The sequence below is a fragment of the Netta rufina genome (genome assembly GCF_964035555.1).
Source record: "Netta rufina genome assembly, chromosome: 9".
Lineage (NCBI taxonomy): Eukaryota > Metazoa > Chordata > Aves > Anseriformes > Anatidae > Netta > Netta rufina.
This window is the reverse complement of record NC_140132.1, coordinates 17327325-17344862: the sequence shown is the minus strand read 5'-3', so window position 1 is coordinate 17344862 and position 17538 is coordinate 17327325. Positions and strand designations below refer to the sequence as shown.

General features: G+C 65.1%; 4 protein-coding genes across 6 annotated transcripts in view; 1 reads left to right on the top strand and 3 right to left on the bottom strand.

The window, feature by feature from the left end:
- Positions 1-175: 175 nt before the first annotated feature.
- Positions 176-6856, top strand: ECEL1 (endothelin converting enzyme like 1; the record flags this gene model as incomplete). 2 transcript variants are annotated; one of them, XM_084291963.1, is made up of 17 exons in its annotated part: positions 176-919; positions 2146-2214; positions 2286-2396; positions 2860-2952; positions 3266-3390; positions 3706-3928; positions 4030-4128; positions 4220-4294; positions 4708-4805; positions 4928-4986; positions 5117-5168; positions 5286-5353; positions 5435-5559; positions 5719-5784; positions 5941-6036; positions 6509-6585; positions 6757-6856. In XM_084291963.1, the coding sequence occupies 17 exons, from the start codon at positions 176-178 to the stop codon at positions 6854-6856; spliced, it is 2280 nt and encodes a 759-aa protein (XP_084148089.1). The 2 variants fall into 2 exon arrangements, with proteins under 2 accessions (XP_084148089.1, XP_084148088.1); XM_084291962.1 differs by having other exon boundaries at positions 4708-4811.
- Positions 6857-7593: 737 nt separating this feature from the next.
- On the bottom strand, positions 7594-10593 carry LOC311212646 (intestinal-type alkaline phosphatase-like; the record flags this gene model as incomplete). Its single annotated transcript, XM_084292145.1, has 11 exons — positions 7594-7856; positions 7940-8050; positions 8160-8351; positions 8454-8588; positions 8676-8748; positions 8840-8974; positions 9068-9240; positions 9348-9522; positions 9639-9754; positions 9874-9990; positions 10524-10593. The coding sequence occupies 11 exons, from the start codon at positions 10591-10593 to the stop codon at positions 7594-7596; spliced, it is 1560 nt and encodes a 519-aa protein (XP_084148271.1).
- A 637-nt stretch (positions 10594-11230) lies between these two features.
- LOC311212645 (intestinal-type alkaline phosphatase-like) lies at positions 11231-13974 on the bottom strand (the record flags this gene model as incomplete). The annotated part of the gene is made up of 11 exons (XM_084292144.1): positions 11231-11517; positions 11651-11767; positions 11858-12049; positions 12165-12299; positions 12385-12454; positions 12532-12666; positions 12744-12916; positions 13003-13177; positions 13245-13360; positions 13692-13808; positions 13902-13974. 11 exons carry the CDS (start codon positions 13972-13974, stop codon positions 11231-11233), a joined length of 1590 nt encoding a protein of 529 aa, XP_084148270.1.
- A 1704-nt stretch (positions 13975-15678) lies between these two features.
- The window catches only part of DIS3L2 (DIS3 like 3'-5' exoribonuclease 2), a 189010-nt gene continuing 187150 nt past the window's right edge, over positions 15679-17538 (bottom strand). For both annotated transcript variants that reach the window (XM_084292240.1, XM_084292241.1), the window contains exon 22: positions 15679-16208. In XM_084292240.1, coding sequence (XP_084148366.1) covers positions 16110-16208 — 99 coding nt within the window. In that variant the 3' untranslated portion in view covers positions 15679-16109. The remainder of the gene's footprint in view (positions 16209-17538) is intronic.

Here is a 17538-nt window from a genome sequence, read left to right as displayed (position 1 = left end):
TGATGACGGCACGAAGCGATCCCCTCGCTCCTCCCCAAACACCCCTCAACCACCTCCTCTGCCTTTTCCAGGAGCAGCCTGACAGCACCTCCACCACCTCCAGCATGAAACGGGGAGCACCGGCACCCGTCCCCTGCCTTCCCTGAGCCCCCCGTGCCTGCGGGCAGCCCCGGCCATGGAGAAGACCTACTCGCTGACGGCCCACTACGACGAGTTCCAGGAGGTGAAGTACGTGAGCCGGTACCAGAGCGGCACGCTGCCCAACGGCTTCGCCCTCCAGCTGGGCGCCGGGGCCAAGAAACGGGGCGGGGGGCTGCCACGCTGGAGCCGCCGGGAGATCTGCCTGCTCTCGGGGCTGGTGTTCGCCGCCGGGCTCTGCGTCATCCTGACGTGCATGTTGGTCCTCAAATACCTGGCGGCCGAAGGGGACAGCTACTGCCTGGAGGGCTGCCAGGAGAAGAAGGCCTTCCTGCGGGCGTCCCGCTTCCTCAGCGCCAACATGGACGCCACCATCGACCCCTGCCAGGATTTCTACTCCTTCGCCTGCGGCGGGTGGCTCCGGCGGCACGGCATCCCCGAGGACAAGGTGGTGTACGGCACCATCGGGGCCATCGCCGAGCAGAACGAGGCCAAGCTGCGGGCGCTCCTGAGCCGCCCCGTGCGCCGCCGAGCCCCGGCCTCGGCCGAGAGGAAGGTGAAGGAGTTTTTCCGCTCCTGCCTGGACCGGGCTGAGATCGACCGGCTGGGTCCGCGGCCCATGCTGGAGGTGATCGGGGAGTGCGGCGGCTGGGACGCCTCGCCGGGCCGCGGGGACCTCAACGAGCTGCTCTACAAGACGCAGGGGGTCTACAGCGCCGCCGTGCTCTTCTCGCTCACCGTCAGCCTGGACGACAGGAACACCTCCCGCTACGTCATCCGGGTGAGGGCACCCTGACACCCCCCCGTGGGACGTCCCCCAGCCGGCACCCTTGGGCCAGGGTGGAACCTTTAGGGTGGGGAGGATGCGGGAAGGGATGAGGTGGTGATGGGGTCCCCCCCTCCTGTGCCATCTGAGCCCATCACCCTGGCGTCCTGGCTGCTGTCTGCGCAGGACGGGGCGGTGCTGGCTCTGCGCTGGGTGTCCGTGGCTTTGTTGGCCATCCCCACCCCTGTCACCCACGTCCCTCGCCCTGTGGTGCCACCAGGGCATTTTGGGGGCTGCGTCTGGGTGGCCAAACCTCAAGCACCCCGGGTGGGCACAGCGGGGGCACAGCAGTGGCAATGGTGGGGACACCATGGGGGGCACCAAGCGGGCATGGTAATGGCACAGCAGTGGGCACGGCGATGGCACGGTGGTGGGCACAGAGGGGACACGGGGTAGGCACAACAGGGACATGGTGAGGATGGCGGTGGCACGGTGGGGACAAGGCATTGGGCACACCGGGGGCACGGAGCCTCCTGGGTCCCCGTGAGCTGGTGGGGCTGGCACCAAGGGGTATGGGTGTGAGTGTGTGAGCGTGAGCGTGCGAGCCGGGGGACAGGGCAGGAGGCCGGCTGTGCGTGTGTACACTAGAGGGAGCGTGTGTCACGGAGAAAGGCTTCGGCTCCGACGGGTGTGATGGGGAAGGCGCGGGTGTGCCAAGGGTGGGGTGCCACGGCGAGGTGTGGGGTGGAGGGGGGGGAGCGAGGTGGCTCCAACGCCTCGCGTGTGCGTGTGGATGGGTGTGACAGGAGTGTGACAAGTGTGCACGGTGGGTGGGACGGGTTTTTTGTGTGTGTGCTGCGAGAGAGGGCTGAAGGGTGGTTGGTGGGGGGATACAGCACGTTTGGTGAAAATTCGAGTGTGTGCGTGCACCACCGAGGGGTGTGCGAGAGAAGGGCTGTGGGTGTGATGTGGGGGGGGGGGTGTGTGCATGAATGGGGTGCTGTTGGGGTGTGACACGGGGCAGAAATGTGCAGATGGGTGCACGTGCGTGTGGGTTAATGGGGGTGTCTTTGTGGCACCGCTCATCCCCGTGGAGCATCCTGCACACAGGACTGGGACCGGCTATGGGGCGGGTGTGGGGCCACCATTTGGGGGAGATTGGGGGTGTGTGCAGCCAGGACAGGGCTGGGGGCGCCTCTCTCCCCACCCTCTGCTCACCCCTTGCCCCCGTCTCCCCCCAGATTGACCAGGATGGGCTGACACTGCCCGAGCGGACCCTCTACCTGGGGCAGGATGAGGAGAGCGAGAAGGTGAGGAGCTGGGGGGCTGGGGGGGCAGGGGGTGGTGCTGGTGGCACTCACGGAGCTGTCCCTTGGCACAGATCCTGGCTGCATACCGGGTCTTCATGGAGCGGCTGCTCACCCTCCTGGGGGCCGAGCACGTGGAGCAGAAGGCGCAGGAGATCCTCCAGCTGGAGCAGCACCTCGCCAACGTGAGGGGGGGGGTGCCTGTCCCAGGCTTTGGGGTGCCCCTGACCAGCCCCGAGGGACCCCATCCCCTTGGGAACCTTCAATCCCAGCCCCTGGGGACCTTCCCGATCCCAACACCTTGAGTCAGGGCCCCAGGGACCCGCACCTCATCACCCTGGGGACACCCACGGGATAACCACTTGGGGACCCCCATTCCCCATCCTTGGGAACCTGCTCCAGGCCCTTGAGGACACCGTGCCCAAATCTTGGGGAACCCCAATCCCAGGCCTGGGGGACCTCCACGCATGGTCCTTGCTACCTCAGCTCCTTAGGGTCCTCATGCCCAGCCCCACAGAGGGTGTGGACCAGCAGCTCCTCTTGCCCCGGTGCTGTGCCCATCCTTGTGCCACCCCTGGGGGGGGTAGTGGGGAGGTGACAGCAGGGAGGTGACAGCAGGGAGGTGACAGCCGTGCCCACCCCGTGCAGATCACAGTGTCCGAGTACGACGATGTGCGGAGGGATGTCAGCTCCATGTACCACAAAGTGACCCTGGGCGAGCTGCAGCGCATCACCCCCACGGTGCGTCCCCCCTGCCCACCCCCTGCCACCCCCATCTCCCACCTGCCCTGCGCCCCGTGTTTGTCCCTGTCCCATGTCCCCAGGGCTGTCCTGTATCCCCTATAAGAAGCACAACCCCGTAGTGCCATGCCCCAGTGTCCCAAGAAACATCCCCCACTGACCCCATGGATAAATGTGCTCCGGATGGCGACGGCTCCATCCTGTACTGCCCTGGCTGCTGGGGGCAGCACCAGGAGCAGGCGTGACCCCATGGGAAGGGGAGGGGGGAGGCTGAAAGCCTGGTGGCATGGGGGTGACGTGCCCACCCTGCCAGCTCAAGTGGAAGCGCTTGCTGGACCGCATTTTCCACGACAACTTCTCGGAGGACGAGGAGGTGGTGCTGCTGGCCACCGACTACATGCACAAGGTGTCCGACCTCATCCGCGTGACGCCCAGCAGGTGAGGGGGGCTGGCACCTCCGTGCCCAGCATCAGAAAGGGGTGGTGATGGGGTAGATACAGGGGGGGAGCTGTGGAAGGACCCCCAAAATGCCCCACAAGGCCAGGCAGGACATGGCGAGCCCTGGGGAAGCTCCTGTTGGAGGGCACCACCAAGCTCCTGGGTCCCCAAGAGACCCATCACCGTGCCTGCTGCGGGGACGTGCACGGTGCCACCACCCCCTCCATCCCTGGGCCCCACAGTACGCGGCCACCCCAAGCCTGGCACGAGCAGGGAGGTGCCCAGGAGGGGCCTGATCCTGCCCCACGTCACCAGGATCCTCCACAACTACATGCTGTGGCGCATCGTGGTGGTGCTGAGCGAGCACCTCTCCACCCCGTTCCGCGACGCCATCCACGAGCTCTCCAAGGAGATGGAGGGCAACGAGAAGCAGCTGGAGCCTGGCAAGGTCTGCCTGAGCCAGGCCAACAAGCACTTCGGCATGGCCCTGGGCGCCCTCTTCGTCGAGGAGTACTTCTCCTCCGCCAGCAAGGCCAAGGTAGGCGCCCTCCCGGCCCCTTTCCCGGGTGCCCCCCTGCACCCCTGAGGGCTGGAGGGTGGCCAGGACGCCCCGGTAGCATCAGCGGTGCCCCGCTGTAGGTGCAGCAGCTGGTGGAGGACATCAAATACATCCTGGACCAGCGCCTGGATGAGCTGGACTGGATGGACGAGGAGACGCGGAGAGCGGCCAGGGCCAAGGTGGCAGCCCCCAGAGTGCGCCCCGGGCCTTGTCCCCGTGTGGGGGAACGGGGCACGGGGACCCTGACCCCGCTGCCTGCTCTGCCCCCAGCTCCAGTACATGATGGTGATGATCGGGTACCCCGACTTCCTGCTGAAACCGGAGGCCATTGACAAGGAGTATGAGGCAAGGGGGGGCCCGGGGCCGTGTGGTGAGTGGGGGGATGAGCCCTACACCTCATTAGGGCTCCAGGTAGATCATGGTGGGGAGACACCACCCCAAAAAGGAGCCAGGACACAAGCCCACCGCTTGCATGGGCACAGCCACGTGGGCAGAGCCACGCTGTCCCATCCCCACATTGCTCCCTCACCCTACCCCTGATGGTCTGGGGTCCCCAAAGAGGTAACAGGGACATGGTGACCCCTGCAGATCCCCCACCCCAGTGTGAGGGGCCACATCCAGCCCCTGGCCACAACCCCACATCCTCCGTCCCCACGGCTCATGGGGGTGGGAGGACGCCCCAGCACTGCTCCCCAGCCTCAGGGGGATGGATTTTGGGGGCTGGTGTCCCCCTCGACATGGCCGTGTCCCCCCCCCAGTTTGAGGTGGACGAGAAGACCTACTTCAAGAACATCCTCAACAGCATCGCCTTCAGCATCAGGCTCTCGGTGAAGAAGATCCGCCAGGAGGTGGACAAGTCCGCGTGGGTATTGCTTCACCTGGGGGGGGACACGGGGACATTGGGGTGCCCCCGGCTGTGCGAGGGGGTGGCATTTCCCCGTCCTTACGTGTCCCCAGCACTTCCATCTCTCCTTGCAGGTGGCTGCTGCCCCCCCAGGCGCTCAATGCCTACTACCTGCCCAACAAGAACCAGATGGGTGAGGCATTGCCTGGGGGGGGAATGGGTTTAGGGGGCATGATGTGGGGTCCCCTGGTGCCAGGGGGTGCTGAGGGGGTGGGATTGGGGCCGGGTTGTCCCCTCCCTGCAATGCTGTCCTGTGTCCCCAGTGTTCCCCGCCGGCATCCTGCAGCCGACCCTCTACGACCCTGAGTTCCCGCAGTGAGTGTGGGGCTGGGGGGGAGGAAACATGGATGGGTTTGGGGAATGGGACAGGTCTTGGGGTGACCGCCACCCCTGCCGGCACCGTGTTCACCCCCAATTTTGTCCCCCCGACAGGTCGCTGAACTACGGTGGGATCGGCACCATCATCGGGCACGAGCTGACCCACGGCTACGACGACTGGGGTGAGTGACCCCCAACCTGCTGGGGGTACTGGGGGGGGGTACTGGGGACACTGGGGGCACCACGGGTGGCGCTGCCTGCAGGGGGGCAGTACGACCGGCACGGGAACCTGGTGCACTGGTGGACGGAGACGTCCTACAGCAAGTTCCTGAAGAAGGCACAGTGCATCGTCAACCTCTACGACAACTTCACCGTCTACAACCAGCGGGTGAGATCCCCCCCCTAGAAGTGACAGAGCCCCCAAAAACTCCTCACACCTCAGCTGGGAACACCCCCGGGGCCCTGGGTGGGGGACACCGAGGCACAGCAGCCTTGGTGCCCCCGCGGGGACATCGCTGCTTACCCCGTGCTGCTCCTCTTTGGGCAGGTGAACGGCAAACACACGCTGGGGGAGAACATCGCTGACATGGGGGGGCTCAAGCTCGCCTACTATGTGAGTGTCCCCCACCCCGGGGTGTCACAGCCCCTGCAGGGCCACGGGGGTGCTGCGGATGCCACCGATACCGAGGGTGGCCGTGCCTGCTGGGGGGCACGGGGCTTTTTTGGAGCCCCCCCCACAGCCATGCTGAGGGCACCCCGTGTCCTGCAGGCCTACCAGAAGTGGGTGCGGGAGCACGGCCCCGAGCACCCCCTGCACCACCTGAAGTACACCCACGACCAGCTCTTCTTCATCGCCTTCGCCCAGGTGAGACGGTGCCCACGGCCACCAGCGGGTCCCCGCCTGGGTCCTGGGCTCTGTGGGTGCCCCCGGTGCAGGGCTCAGCCCCACAGGACCACCCCACACCGTCCCTGTGCTCTTGGGAACCCTACAGTGACAGCCACGTGCCCCCCATTTCCTATAGAGACCCCCCAATAACAAATGGATGCAAGCTTTGGGGCACCCCACAATCAGGCAGCCCACAGCCTCAGGAGACCCTACAAAAACAAGCGTGCCTGTTCAATAACACACATGCCCCTACACTCGCCCAGCCCATCCATACCTCATATGTAGGCTCAGGGAGACCCCACAACAACAACCATCACCAGGGCACCCCTGCCCTCACCCCCAGCAGCCAGAAGGGCCACCCCGGCGGGTGCCCACGGCCCTGGGGGTCCCAGCGGGTGCCAGGACCCAGGGTGTCCCCCTGGTCTCACCCACGGGACCTTCCTCCCCCCAGAACTGGTGCATCAAGCGGCGATCCCAGTCCATCTACCTGCAGGTGCTGACGGACAAGCACGCCCCGGAGCACTACAGGTACCGGCCCCAAAACGGGGGCACGGTGGGCACCAGCCCTCCTGGTGGCTGCCGGCTGGGGCGGGCAGGGCTGGGGGTGCTGGGGTGAGGGGCAGGGTCCTCGGTGGGCATCCCCATTGTGGGGGTGCCCAGCTCTGAGCTATGTCCCCCTCCCCCATTTGGCCCTGGCAGGGTCCTGGGCAGCGTCTCGCAGTTTGAGGAGTTCGGCCGCGTTTTCCACTGCCCCAAGAACTCGCCCATGAACCCGGCGCACAAGTGCTCGGTGTGGTGAGGCCGCTGTCCCCGCGGGCTGGCACCCTCCTGGTCCCCGTCCCTGCCCGGATGCCACCCTCTGCCTGCCCCCCTCTCCAGGCACATTTTGGGGCACCCCCAAAATATTCACCCGCTGCAGGGAGTGCCAAGGCAGAGGAGCCTCCTGGGGGTGGGGGTATGAGCTCCCCACCCACGGGACCCTCTCGTCCACCTCCCCAAACCCTTCCCCACACCCAGCTGCTCAGGGCAGGGAGGGTGACCCAGGGGTGCTGCGGGGCTGTCCCGTGCCAAAAGTCCCCCACTCGGTGCTTGTCCCTGTGCCAGCCCCATCCCATCCCCATCAGCCCCACCACCAGGGTGGGCTGGGGGCCGGGGCGATGCCAGCCTGCCCGGGGGCACGGGGACACGGACACGCGCTGTATTTTTCGCTGCTGTTTCTGGTCAATAAAGCACTGGATATGCCAGGGGTGCACGGGGCCGTGGATGGGGACGGGTGGCAGTGGGCACCGACCATGGTGGGGAGATGCAGGGGGCAGGAGCATCCTCCCCAAACTCACAGCACCCTCATGGTGCAGACACCTGCATGATTTTCCGCCGCATCTCCTACCACCTCCTGCCTTTATTAAACATCAAACACGGGGATTTGGCACCCTGCGCCCACCACATCCCAACGGGGGATGCTCCAAAGAGCCGCAGGGCACGGGGATGGGAGATGGTGGGTCCGGCAGAGCCCACGGGCACCACAGGGCCATGGGGTCAGTAGAAGAGGGGCAGGAACAGGGCAGGAAGGAGCATGGCCAGGGGGGTGGCGTGGGCTGTGGGCGCAGCGTTGCGCTGGCGGCAGTCGGTGTAGGGCTCGAGGCAGGCGGCGTAGGCCATGACGTGGGCGATGTAGGTCTGCTCCTGCACCCCGCGGAAGAGGTGGGCCATGGGGCCCTTGGCCATGATGGCCACGTCCTCGCCCCCGTGGGACTCCGAGGAGAGGGGCACAGCGGACTCCTGCTTGTAGTCGTAACTCTCTGGGGAGGGTGGAGAAAGGGGGTGAGCGGGGTGGTGGGTCCCATCCCCACCCCACCACCCCACCACGGCCCCGAGCGCTCACCGATGATGGTGTCATTCAGTTCAGTCCTGTTGCCGCCCAAGTAGCCCGGCCCGTTCCCATAGAGGATGGACGTGTAGCTCTTCAAGTCGGTGGCTTTTAGGGGGGCCAGGCCTGGGGAGAGGAAAACGGGGAGCGGGTTTTCAGCCCTGAAACTCCCCACATCACCACCCCGGAGCAGACAGCACCCGGCGCGGGGCTGTCCCTGCTCTCGGTGCCCTACCGAAGATGGAGGTGCCACGCAGGAGGTAGCCACCGAAGGAGAAGACGTGCGAGTGGTCGGCGGTGACCACGGTGAGGGTGTCTGCCTCGTCCGTCAGGTTGCTCGCCTTGTTGATGGCGTGGTCAAACTCCACCGCTTCCATCAGCGCCCTCTTGGCCATGCCTTCGTGGTGCCCGTGGTCGATCCTGCCGCCTGCAGACGGGTGCCCGTGGGGGATCAGGAACCACCACAACCCCGCAGCACCCCGCAAGGTGGGCCCTGCCACCCACCTGGGGAATCCCAGCCCCGACTGACCTTCCACGAAGAGGTAGAAGCCCTTGGGGTTCCTGCTCAGGATGGTGATCGCCGCCTCCGTCATCTCGCTGAGCGATGGGTCAAGGGTTTTGTTGCGCAACGGCTCGTACTTCATGTCCATGGGCTCGAAGAGACCTGGCAACAGGGACACGGTTGGAACAGCCTCGGCACCTTACAGTGTCCCAGTGGCTGCCATGTCCTGGCGCAGGGGATATGTGTTACCCATCAAATAATTCACGTTGGGGTCCGCAACAGCCTCCATCAGCTCCGTCCTGTTCCAGACATAGCGGGCGCCCTGCGGGTGAGTCCCGGAGGGATCAGTGATGCCTGGCCCCATGCCTGGAGGGGGCGGTGGGCAGAGGACTGTCCCCCTCCACGTCACCCACCTGCCGTTCTTTCAGCCACGTGTCGATGAGGTTCTCCATGTCATTGCGCATCCCTTTTTCACTTTCTTCAGTGGGATACTCAGGGTCTGGCGTCCCCGCAGGGGTCATGTATTTCCGACCGCCCCCCAGGATCACCTGGAGGGGACGAGACAGGCACAATGTTCACAGCAATGTCCGGGGCGGGGGGGGGGATCTTCCCCTACTTCTCCCTCGTGGCTGGGCACTCACATTGATGTCCACGTTGTGCACCAGCTGCCAGGCGATGTCCTTGCAGCCCTGATTGATGGCCGCCTGGGGCATGCTGGCATCCGCGTACCAGTTGCGGTCCACCACGTGCGCGTAGGTCCCCGAGGGCGACGCGTGCTGCACCCGCGTGGTCGTCACGATGCCCACCGATTTCCCTGTCCCACCAGACCCCACCATGGAGCCCCACACCATCGGGATGCTCGCCGCGGGCAGCCCCCGGCGCGACGTCCCTTCTCCCCACCGCCCCGTGCCCCCACGGTACCAGCATTGCGGGCTCGCTCCAGCACCGAGATCACCTCGTTGCCGTTCGTGGTGTTGCACTGGTTGTAGCGGGCAGCGGCGCTCACCCCTATCGTCTTGTAATTGGTCTTCACCCCGCACAGGTAGGCGGTGGCCGTGGCTGCGCTGTCGGGGACCTGCCGGTCCACGCTGTACGTCTGCAAAGGACACGCAGAGCTCGCTGGCACCCCTTGTACTCGCTCGTGTGCCCAAGGTGTGCTCCTGCACCCATGGGCATCACCGTGGCCCCACACTCCGCACCCACGGGACTTACCTTGGAGAGAGCCGTGTAGGGGAAAGAATCCAGGAAAAGGGGGGTCTCAGGACCCAGCTTCCCCTGCAACTGCCCGTTTAGGATCCGGGCGGCTGTGATGCTGGGGATCCCGAAACCTGGGTGAGCGGGGAGGGATGTGGTCAGCCTCCAGACCAGGCTCCCCCCCCTGCTCCCCACTTTGTGGTGTGCCGGCTGTGGTGGCAGCCTGCCCGATGGTGGTGCCAGCAGGACTCACCATCCCCGAGGAAGATGATGAGGTTTTTGGCTTCGTTTGTCCTGGGCTGGATCTTGAAGCTGGCCTCGATGGCCGCGGCTGCCTGCTTGTTCCAGAAGGATGGGTCCTCCTCCTCGGCTGGGAGGGGGCAGCACCCGTCAGCCCCAGGGCACCCAGTCCTGGGCGTCCCCGTGCTGGGGTCTCTGCTGGGTTCCCACCCATAGAAAGACCCCCACGGAGGAGAGGGTGCACGAATCCCATGGGTCAGGGTGCTGGTAAAGGTGGGGGGAGCCCACGCAGGCTGCACCCACCCAGGAAGGCGGCGGGGTGGCAAGAAAAAGGGATGCAATGGGAGGAACCAGCTGCCAAGTGGGATGGGGACAAATACACAGGGGTAAAGGGGCTACAGGCACCTCACACAGCCCCTCCTCAGCCCAAAACCAGCAGGACCCTAACCCCATGGGGGGAAACCAGCTCAAGGTCCCCCAAAAAGCAGAGAGAACCCCTGCTAAGCCTCCCAGCTCTCTTCCACAAGCCCTGCACTTTGGCCAGCACCAAGGCAGACAGGATGGCACCACACATCCCGGGACACCCGCTGCAGCCAGCCAGCTGCCTGTCCCCATCCCTGTCCCTGTCCCCATCCCTGTCCCCATCCTTGTCCCTGTCCCTACCTGGGATGACAGCAGCACCGAGCTCTGCCCAGAGCCCCAGGCAGAGGGCAAGGGGGGCCAGGAGCCTCATGGTGGGATCTGGGCACCTGCAACCCTCACAGTCGGAGCCTGCCTTTCTTGTAGACTTTGGGGAGGGGACTTTGGACTAGGGTCAATCTTGGTGGGGTTCAGCCTTTCTCATATAGCCTGGCGCCCTGCCAGCTGGTTGGCACAAAGGCCGTGGGGATGGGCCACCGGCACCTCATTGTCACCCCACCTTATTGCTGGGGCGGGGGGACACCGAGTGCAACCAGAGGGACTCGCGGTGCTCCTGGCAGCTCCACTCTTGGCCAGCACTTCCCAGAGCAATAAATTCACGGATGAGGACTGAAATTCCCCACGCAACCTTTGCTGGGACAGGACCTTGTGCCGGGCTGTGCCTTAGCATCTCGAAGCTGTGCAGACTCCCTCCTTCATCCCTAGGGGGACGTGGCAGCCCCTCGCCCTTGCTTCATCTCCTCCTTCACCCTCAGTGCCAGTCCCAGGGGGAATAAGGGGCCACAACCTGGGGAAACTGAGGCACGGGGCAGCTCCTTAGGAGGCAGCCACAGCTGCAAACCCTCACAAGGCAGATGAAGACAAACAGCCCGTGATTTATTGCATCCCTCGAGCCCAGCCACAGCAGGGACCGGGCAGCCCGGGTTGAAGCAGGGCTCGGTGGGGGTCTCTCAGCCCCCCGCCATGTGGGCAGCCACGCAGAGGGCCAGGAGGGTGAACAGGGTTTGGGGGGAGCCCTGGGTGCCACGGGAGGCCCTGCGGGGTGCCCTGCACCGGGGTTCGGTGGCGTAGGGCTCGAGGCAGGCGGCGTAGGCCATGGCGTGGGCGATGTAGTGCTGCTCCTGCACCCCGTGGAAGAGGTGGGCCATGGGGCCCTGGGCCAGCACCACCACGTCCTCCCCGCTGTGGGTCTCCAAGTCAAGGGGCACGGCCGCCTGCTGCCTGTAGTCTTTGTCCTCTGTTGGGGGGGAGCAGGAGAAATGGGGCTGGGGGCAGCTGCAGTGACACCCCAGTGACACCCGAGCCACGTGGTGGCACTGGTGCCCATAGGACATTGCCCCCCACCCCATTATCCCCCAGCAGGCCCCTACCCACAGTGGGGAGGCTGGCGGCTGGGCGGCCCCCGTCACGGATGCTGTATCCTGGCCCATTGCCGTAGAGGATGCTGGTGTAGGCTCGCTTGTCCTTGGCCTTCTTGGGGGCCAGCCCTGGCACAGGGAGCAGGAAAGGGCACTGTCACCCTCAGGCTCAGCCCCCGGTGGGAGCAGGGATGCCCAGCGCTTGTCCCCGGGTCCCACCGAAGATGGAGGAGCCGCGCAGGGTGTTGCCCCCGAAGCTGAAGACGTGGGAGTGATCGGCCGTCACCACGGTCAGGGTGTCGGAGGGCACCGTCAGCTCCCCGGCCCGCACCACCGCCCGGTCCAGCATGGCGGCCTCCATCAGCGCCTGCTTGGCCCGGCCGCTGTGGTGGCCGTGGTCGATCCTGCCGCCTGCACGGGGAACGGGGCCGTCACCGCCTCACCACCACCCCCGTCCCGGTCCCCTGGAGCACCCGCCTACTGCTGGGCCCCCCTCCTGCCCCCCACCCAGGGTGCCCGGACTCATCTTCCACGAAGAGGAAGAAGCCGTTGGGGTTCCTGCGCAGGATGCGGATGGCTTTGTCCGTCATCTCCACGATGGAGGGGTCCGTGGAGGCGTTGCGGTTCAGCTCGAACTTCATGTCCTTGGGCTCGAAGAGGCCTGGAGGGGGGGGAGCAGGACCAGGGGCTGCTTTGTGCCCACGCCAGGGTGACGTTGTCAGCGGTGAAGGCAGAGATGCTCTTACCCATGAGGTGGCTCACGGAGTCCTCATCGACCGCATCCAGGCCCTTCTTGTCCCAGACGTAGCGGGCGCCCTGGCAGCGAGAGGAGAGCCGATGGCAGTGGCACGAGCTCCGTGCCCAATGATGCCACCATGTCTCCTCCACAATACCTGCTTGGTGCTGAGCCACTCGGCCACCAAGTCGCGCCCGTCCCTCCTGGTGCCGTTCTGAGCCGGGTCCTCCGGGTATTCGGGATCTGGGGTCCCTCTGGGTGTCATATACGCCCGCCCACCGCCCAGGATCACCTGTGGGGAGCAGGGAGCTGCCAACGGCACTGGGGGCAGAGCATCGAGGGGCACAGCCCCCTCCTGCTATCGCTCACGTTGATGTCCGTGTTGTGCACCAGCTGGTGGGCGATGTCCTTGCAGCCGTCCCGCAACGCCTCCTTGGGCATGTCGGCGTCGGCGTACCAGCTCCGGCTGACCGAGTGCGCGTAGGCTGCCCCGGGGGACGCGTGCTGCACCCGCGTGGTCGTCACGATGCCTACGGACTTGCCTGCAGCACGGGACAGGGTTGAACGGGAGGGAACCCTGTCCGTGTCGTGCCGGGCTCTGTGATGGGATTGTCCCATCCCCCCGTACCCGCCAGCCTGGCCCGGTGCAGGACGGAGTCCACCTCGTTGCCAAAAGTGGTGCGGCATTTGCCGTAGGCGGCCGCCCCGCTCAGCCCCAGCGTCTTAGCGTTGGTCTTCACCCCGCAGAGGTAGGCAGTGCCCGTGCCAGCGCTGTCGGGCACCTGCCGGTCGATGGTGTAGGTCTGTAGGAAAGCAGGGGTGAGCGGGGACTGGGGAAGCACGGCTGCCCCCCGGCGCTGCCCCTCTCACCTTGGCCAAGGCCACGTGGGGAAAGGTCTCCATGGCCAAGACACTCTCCTCGCCCGAGCCGCCAGCCAGCTGCCCCTTGTAGATCCGAGCTGCCGACACCGTGGGCAGCCCCATGCCTGTGGGTGTGGGTGACAAAGGGCTGGGGCTGGGGACAGTCCCCTCCTCCCCAGAAAATGCCCAGGGTTGGCCACAGCCACCCGTTTGGGGAGGAGGTGACCTGCCAGCCCTGTCCTCTCGCCAGCAGCTTAAGGACAGCTTTGTCCTCCGGGTGCTGCTGAGCCTGGCCCCGTGGGGGTCACACCACCCAGTGTCCTGGTGTCACCGCCCCCAAGGCTCCAGGAGAGGCCGTGGTGGCCCTGGGACAGCCGAGGGGAAGATGACAGATGGGAAAGTGCTGCACTCACGGGAGGGCACACGTCCTGCAAGCCCCCAGCCCCAGGCACTCACCGTCACCCACGAAGAGGATGATGTTTTTGGCTCGCTGGGCAGCCGGCTGCAAAGCCAGAGCTGCCTCCAGCCTCCTCCTGGCTCCTTCGTTCCAGTAGCCCGGGGTCTTCTCGGCGTCTGGAGGCAAGAGCAGAGCTGGGGACGTGCAGGGCCCTGGAGACCCCCCCGTGTTCCCAACCCCATCTCTCACAGCCCCCTTCAAGCTCTCACCTGAGGCCGCGGCAGCGAGCGGGGCGAGGAGGAGGAGGAGGAGGCAGGTCCCAGGGGACAGCGGCCGTCCCATGCTGCCCACCCCGGGTCCCTCCCCGAAGGCCACCTGTGTCCAGGGTAGGGGGGACAGCCCTTTATGGCCCTGCCCTGTCCCGCCGGAGGGCTGAGCCCCCTGCTGCGGGTGAGCCGATGGGCTGATAACATTCAGGGACAGCTCCCAGCCCTGCCCTCCCCATGTCCCCAGCCTTCCCTGGGGGCACCCGTTGCCCCCCTGGCGAGGCAGGACCTCCAACCTGCCCCCGGGGAGCTGGGTGGCCCTGGGGCAGGAGGGGTCCCCTGCCGATTTCTTTATTATCCAATTTTTGGTTCCCTGGGCGAGTACCTGGGGATCTCCAGCAAGGAGCAGGGAGGAGGGGACCCTGGGACAGACAGGGCAAAGGGCTGTTTTTGCAGACACGCTGGGCTGGGCTGGATTGGTCTCGTTTCCCAGAGAGACAACCTAAGGAGGGGACGCCGGGCTGAAGGGGAGGGGAGGACACCTTGCTGTCGGTGTCAGCGTCCTCAGGTTCCCTCTCCCTGGGGAAAAACCATCCCGTGGTGCCAGAGGCACAGCTCGGTGGGGCAGGAGAGCAGAAAACCCGCAAAGGAACGGACTGCTGTGACCCCAACCCTTGTCGGCATTTTGGGAGAGGAGACACAGGGATGCCAGGGTCGTGGCACACAGATGAACTCTTTATTCCAGCCCCTGGTATCACAAGGCACCGTGACAGCTCTCCAGGCACGTGCTGTACCCAGCCCTGATCCACCCCAGGGTCCAATCACCCATCCTGCCGCGGGTAACCTGTGCTCAGCCAGATCCCTGCTGCGGCAAGAGGCGCTTGTGCCCGTGCCAGGGCCTCATCTGTCACCACTGATGATGCGGAGCAAAGTGCGGTGCCTGTGCTCCTTCCCTGCCTGGCACCACGCAGCCGCTCCCTCTCCCAGAAATCGATGCCTCCATCGGTCGCTGCCTGGCCCACGGGGTGATGACACGGAGGCTGAGGGCGCAGCGAGCACCACGGGGACGGTGTGGCAGACGGATGAAGCGCCCCACAGAGCCGTCCTCAGCAGATGCAGCTGTGGCTCCCTGGGCTGCCTCGAGTGCCTGGGATGTCCCCGACGGGGGAGGAAGGCAGCTGAAGGGCTGTGTGTGTGTTAGGAAGGATGCAGCTGCTTTCACCCATGAACCTAAACTGTCCTGCAGCCCGGTGCCAACCCGCGGTCGTGGGGAGCATCAGCTCCAGGAGGCTGGCGTGGAACTGCGTGGGTTGGGGACACAGGGACCAAGAGACATTGGAGCTGGGCTGTGAGGGCTGGGCGCTTCTCTCCCACTCGGCAGGGAGAAGCTGGGACACGGGGCGTGTTCCTCGGAGTCCTGGGACGATCCAGCTGTGCCAGCAGCAGGCGCAGCGCGGCCTTGGGCAGGCGCAGAGCCCGGGACAGCCCCGGCTCGAGCCGAAGGGTCCCGTGTGGGATTAGGCTGGAGGCCAGGGTGCAGGAGGCTGGAGCAGACGCCCAGTGACTGCCGGTGAGGGCTCAGACTGAGGGATTAGCCGCTGCAGCACGGGCCGGGAGCACGCAGCGTAACCCCGATCCCCGCCTCCAGCTGAGCAAACAGCAGGGCTTGGATTTCGCAAGGCTCTGAGATGTGACAGGGGGACAGGAATCCCCAGGAGATAAGTTACGGCAGCATTCCTGGCTGGAAATCGAGGTAAAATGAAACCTGCACACAGTCCCAGCACGGCTGCTGACCTGGCTTTATTTCCTGATACACAGCCCAGCCAGGAACCCTCCTGTGCAGCCCCTCGGCTCCCTCCCCATCAGCCCGCCCGGGGACGAGCACCCAGTCTAAAGCAGCTCTTCCACTCTTGGGGACACCGGTCCCTCACCTCAGGCACCCGCAGTGGTAAAGGCTGGGCACCCACTGCCTTTAAAAAAAAAGAAAAAAAAAGCTAAAAATATTTTTTGAGTAGAAATACTCTGTCTGGGGAAAGCCCTGGACCCTGCTCCCAGCCCGCCAGGCTGGGTTAAAATCCAAACCAGAAATAAAACGACAATGGTTTTAAAAATCTAATCCCCAGATTCCTTGTGGGTCCCCTCTGTCCCCCGCGGGTGCCGGTGCGGTGTTGGGGATGAAGGCTGCAGCAGGAGCAGCGAGGCCGGGCACGTTCATTTCTCCGAGCTGGGTCTCTTGAGCAAGGCGCTGTACTTGAGGGGGACGCCCTCTGACTTCAGCACGACCTCCACCAGCGTGAAAATGGTGATCACCTTCAGAAAGGGGAAAGAGAGAGAGAGAGAAGGGTTTCTCAGCGGGTTGGCATCAGACCAGGGTTTGGTTTGAGTCGCACTGGCTTTTGTGCCAGCACGGGGTCACACGCAGCAGACCGAGAGCACCACAGCAGTGCTGCAGAGCCAGTTGGGAACCCAAAGCAACCCAAATGAGCCTCCCAAAAACACATCTTCACTTAGCCCAGCCTGGTCAGGCCCCGACTTGTCCTCTGCGTGCTCGGGGCAGCAGCACGGGTGGCTGCGCCCTTGCTTTTGGGTCCCCATCTCCCTAACACCCACCCACGTCTCGCTGCAGAGCGCACGGCATCGCCAAATGCAGGGGCCTGGCCAGGTGCCAAAGGCGAGCTGCGGTGTTCCCAAAGGACACCAAACATTTTCTCATCATCCCATAACGAGGGAATGACCCGCCCGTGCCTGTGCAGCGAGAGAAGACCCGGGAAGGGAGCATATTGGTTGAGAGGGATGCGAGGGAATGAAGACTGGAGAAAATCGATTCCTCCTGCTCAGGAATGCGCCGCTGCCTGCCGCCGCCTCCCCGCCCGCCCCCCCCAAATCAATCTCTTCATGCAATTGTGCAGATTAGAAACGTAAATCATCGATCAGCTCTGCTCCCAGCGCGGGGATAACGGGCTGGCTGGGACGGCGGGCTGGGGATTTGTGTGACCACCGTGAGGCCGTGCCCTGGAGTGTGTGGGTTCAGCCCCTGCTCGCTGCCTGCCACGTCCCCAGGGTCCAGCGGGGCCATCGCTCCCGGCTTTTAGGGTGGAGGAGCAGGCACGGGGCCACCCGAGGTAACCTTGTCCTCCCCGCTCATCCAGCACCTGCTGCTCCCGATTCATCATTCCAAGCAGGAGAACCTCACCACCAAAATCCCAGTCTTAGCTCTGCCTCGTACTCAAGCCCTGGTGATCTCCTGAAGTCCGGGGACAGAAGGAGGTGATGCGTGGGGTGCGGGCTCACGTCTCCCCTCGGCAGTGGGGCAGCCAGCCCAGACCCCTGCCCAGCTTCCTGCAGCAGCCTTCCCGTGCCTGGGGTGAGCCAAACTGGGAAGCAGGTGTCCAGGGCTGGGGCCAGGCTGGAGCAGGGATGAGCTCGGTGCCACGGTGCCAGGGTGATGGCTCCTGCCCTTCAATGCAGCTCCTGGGCAGTCTGGCTCATCACAGGGCTGCAGGTTTATTGACTTGGGGATCTGCTGGCTCAGAGGAGAGCTCAGAGCATGCTCCCCAGGGAGGCTCTGGTGTTTTCCTAGGAGGCGTGGAGGATTCCTGGAGGAGTTTCCCCTATTGCTAAGTGTTTGTTTACCAAAACG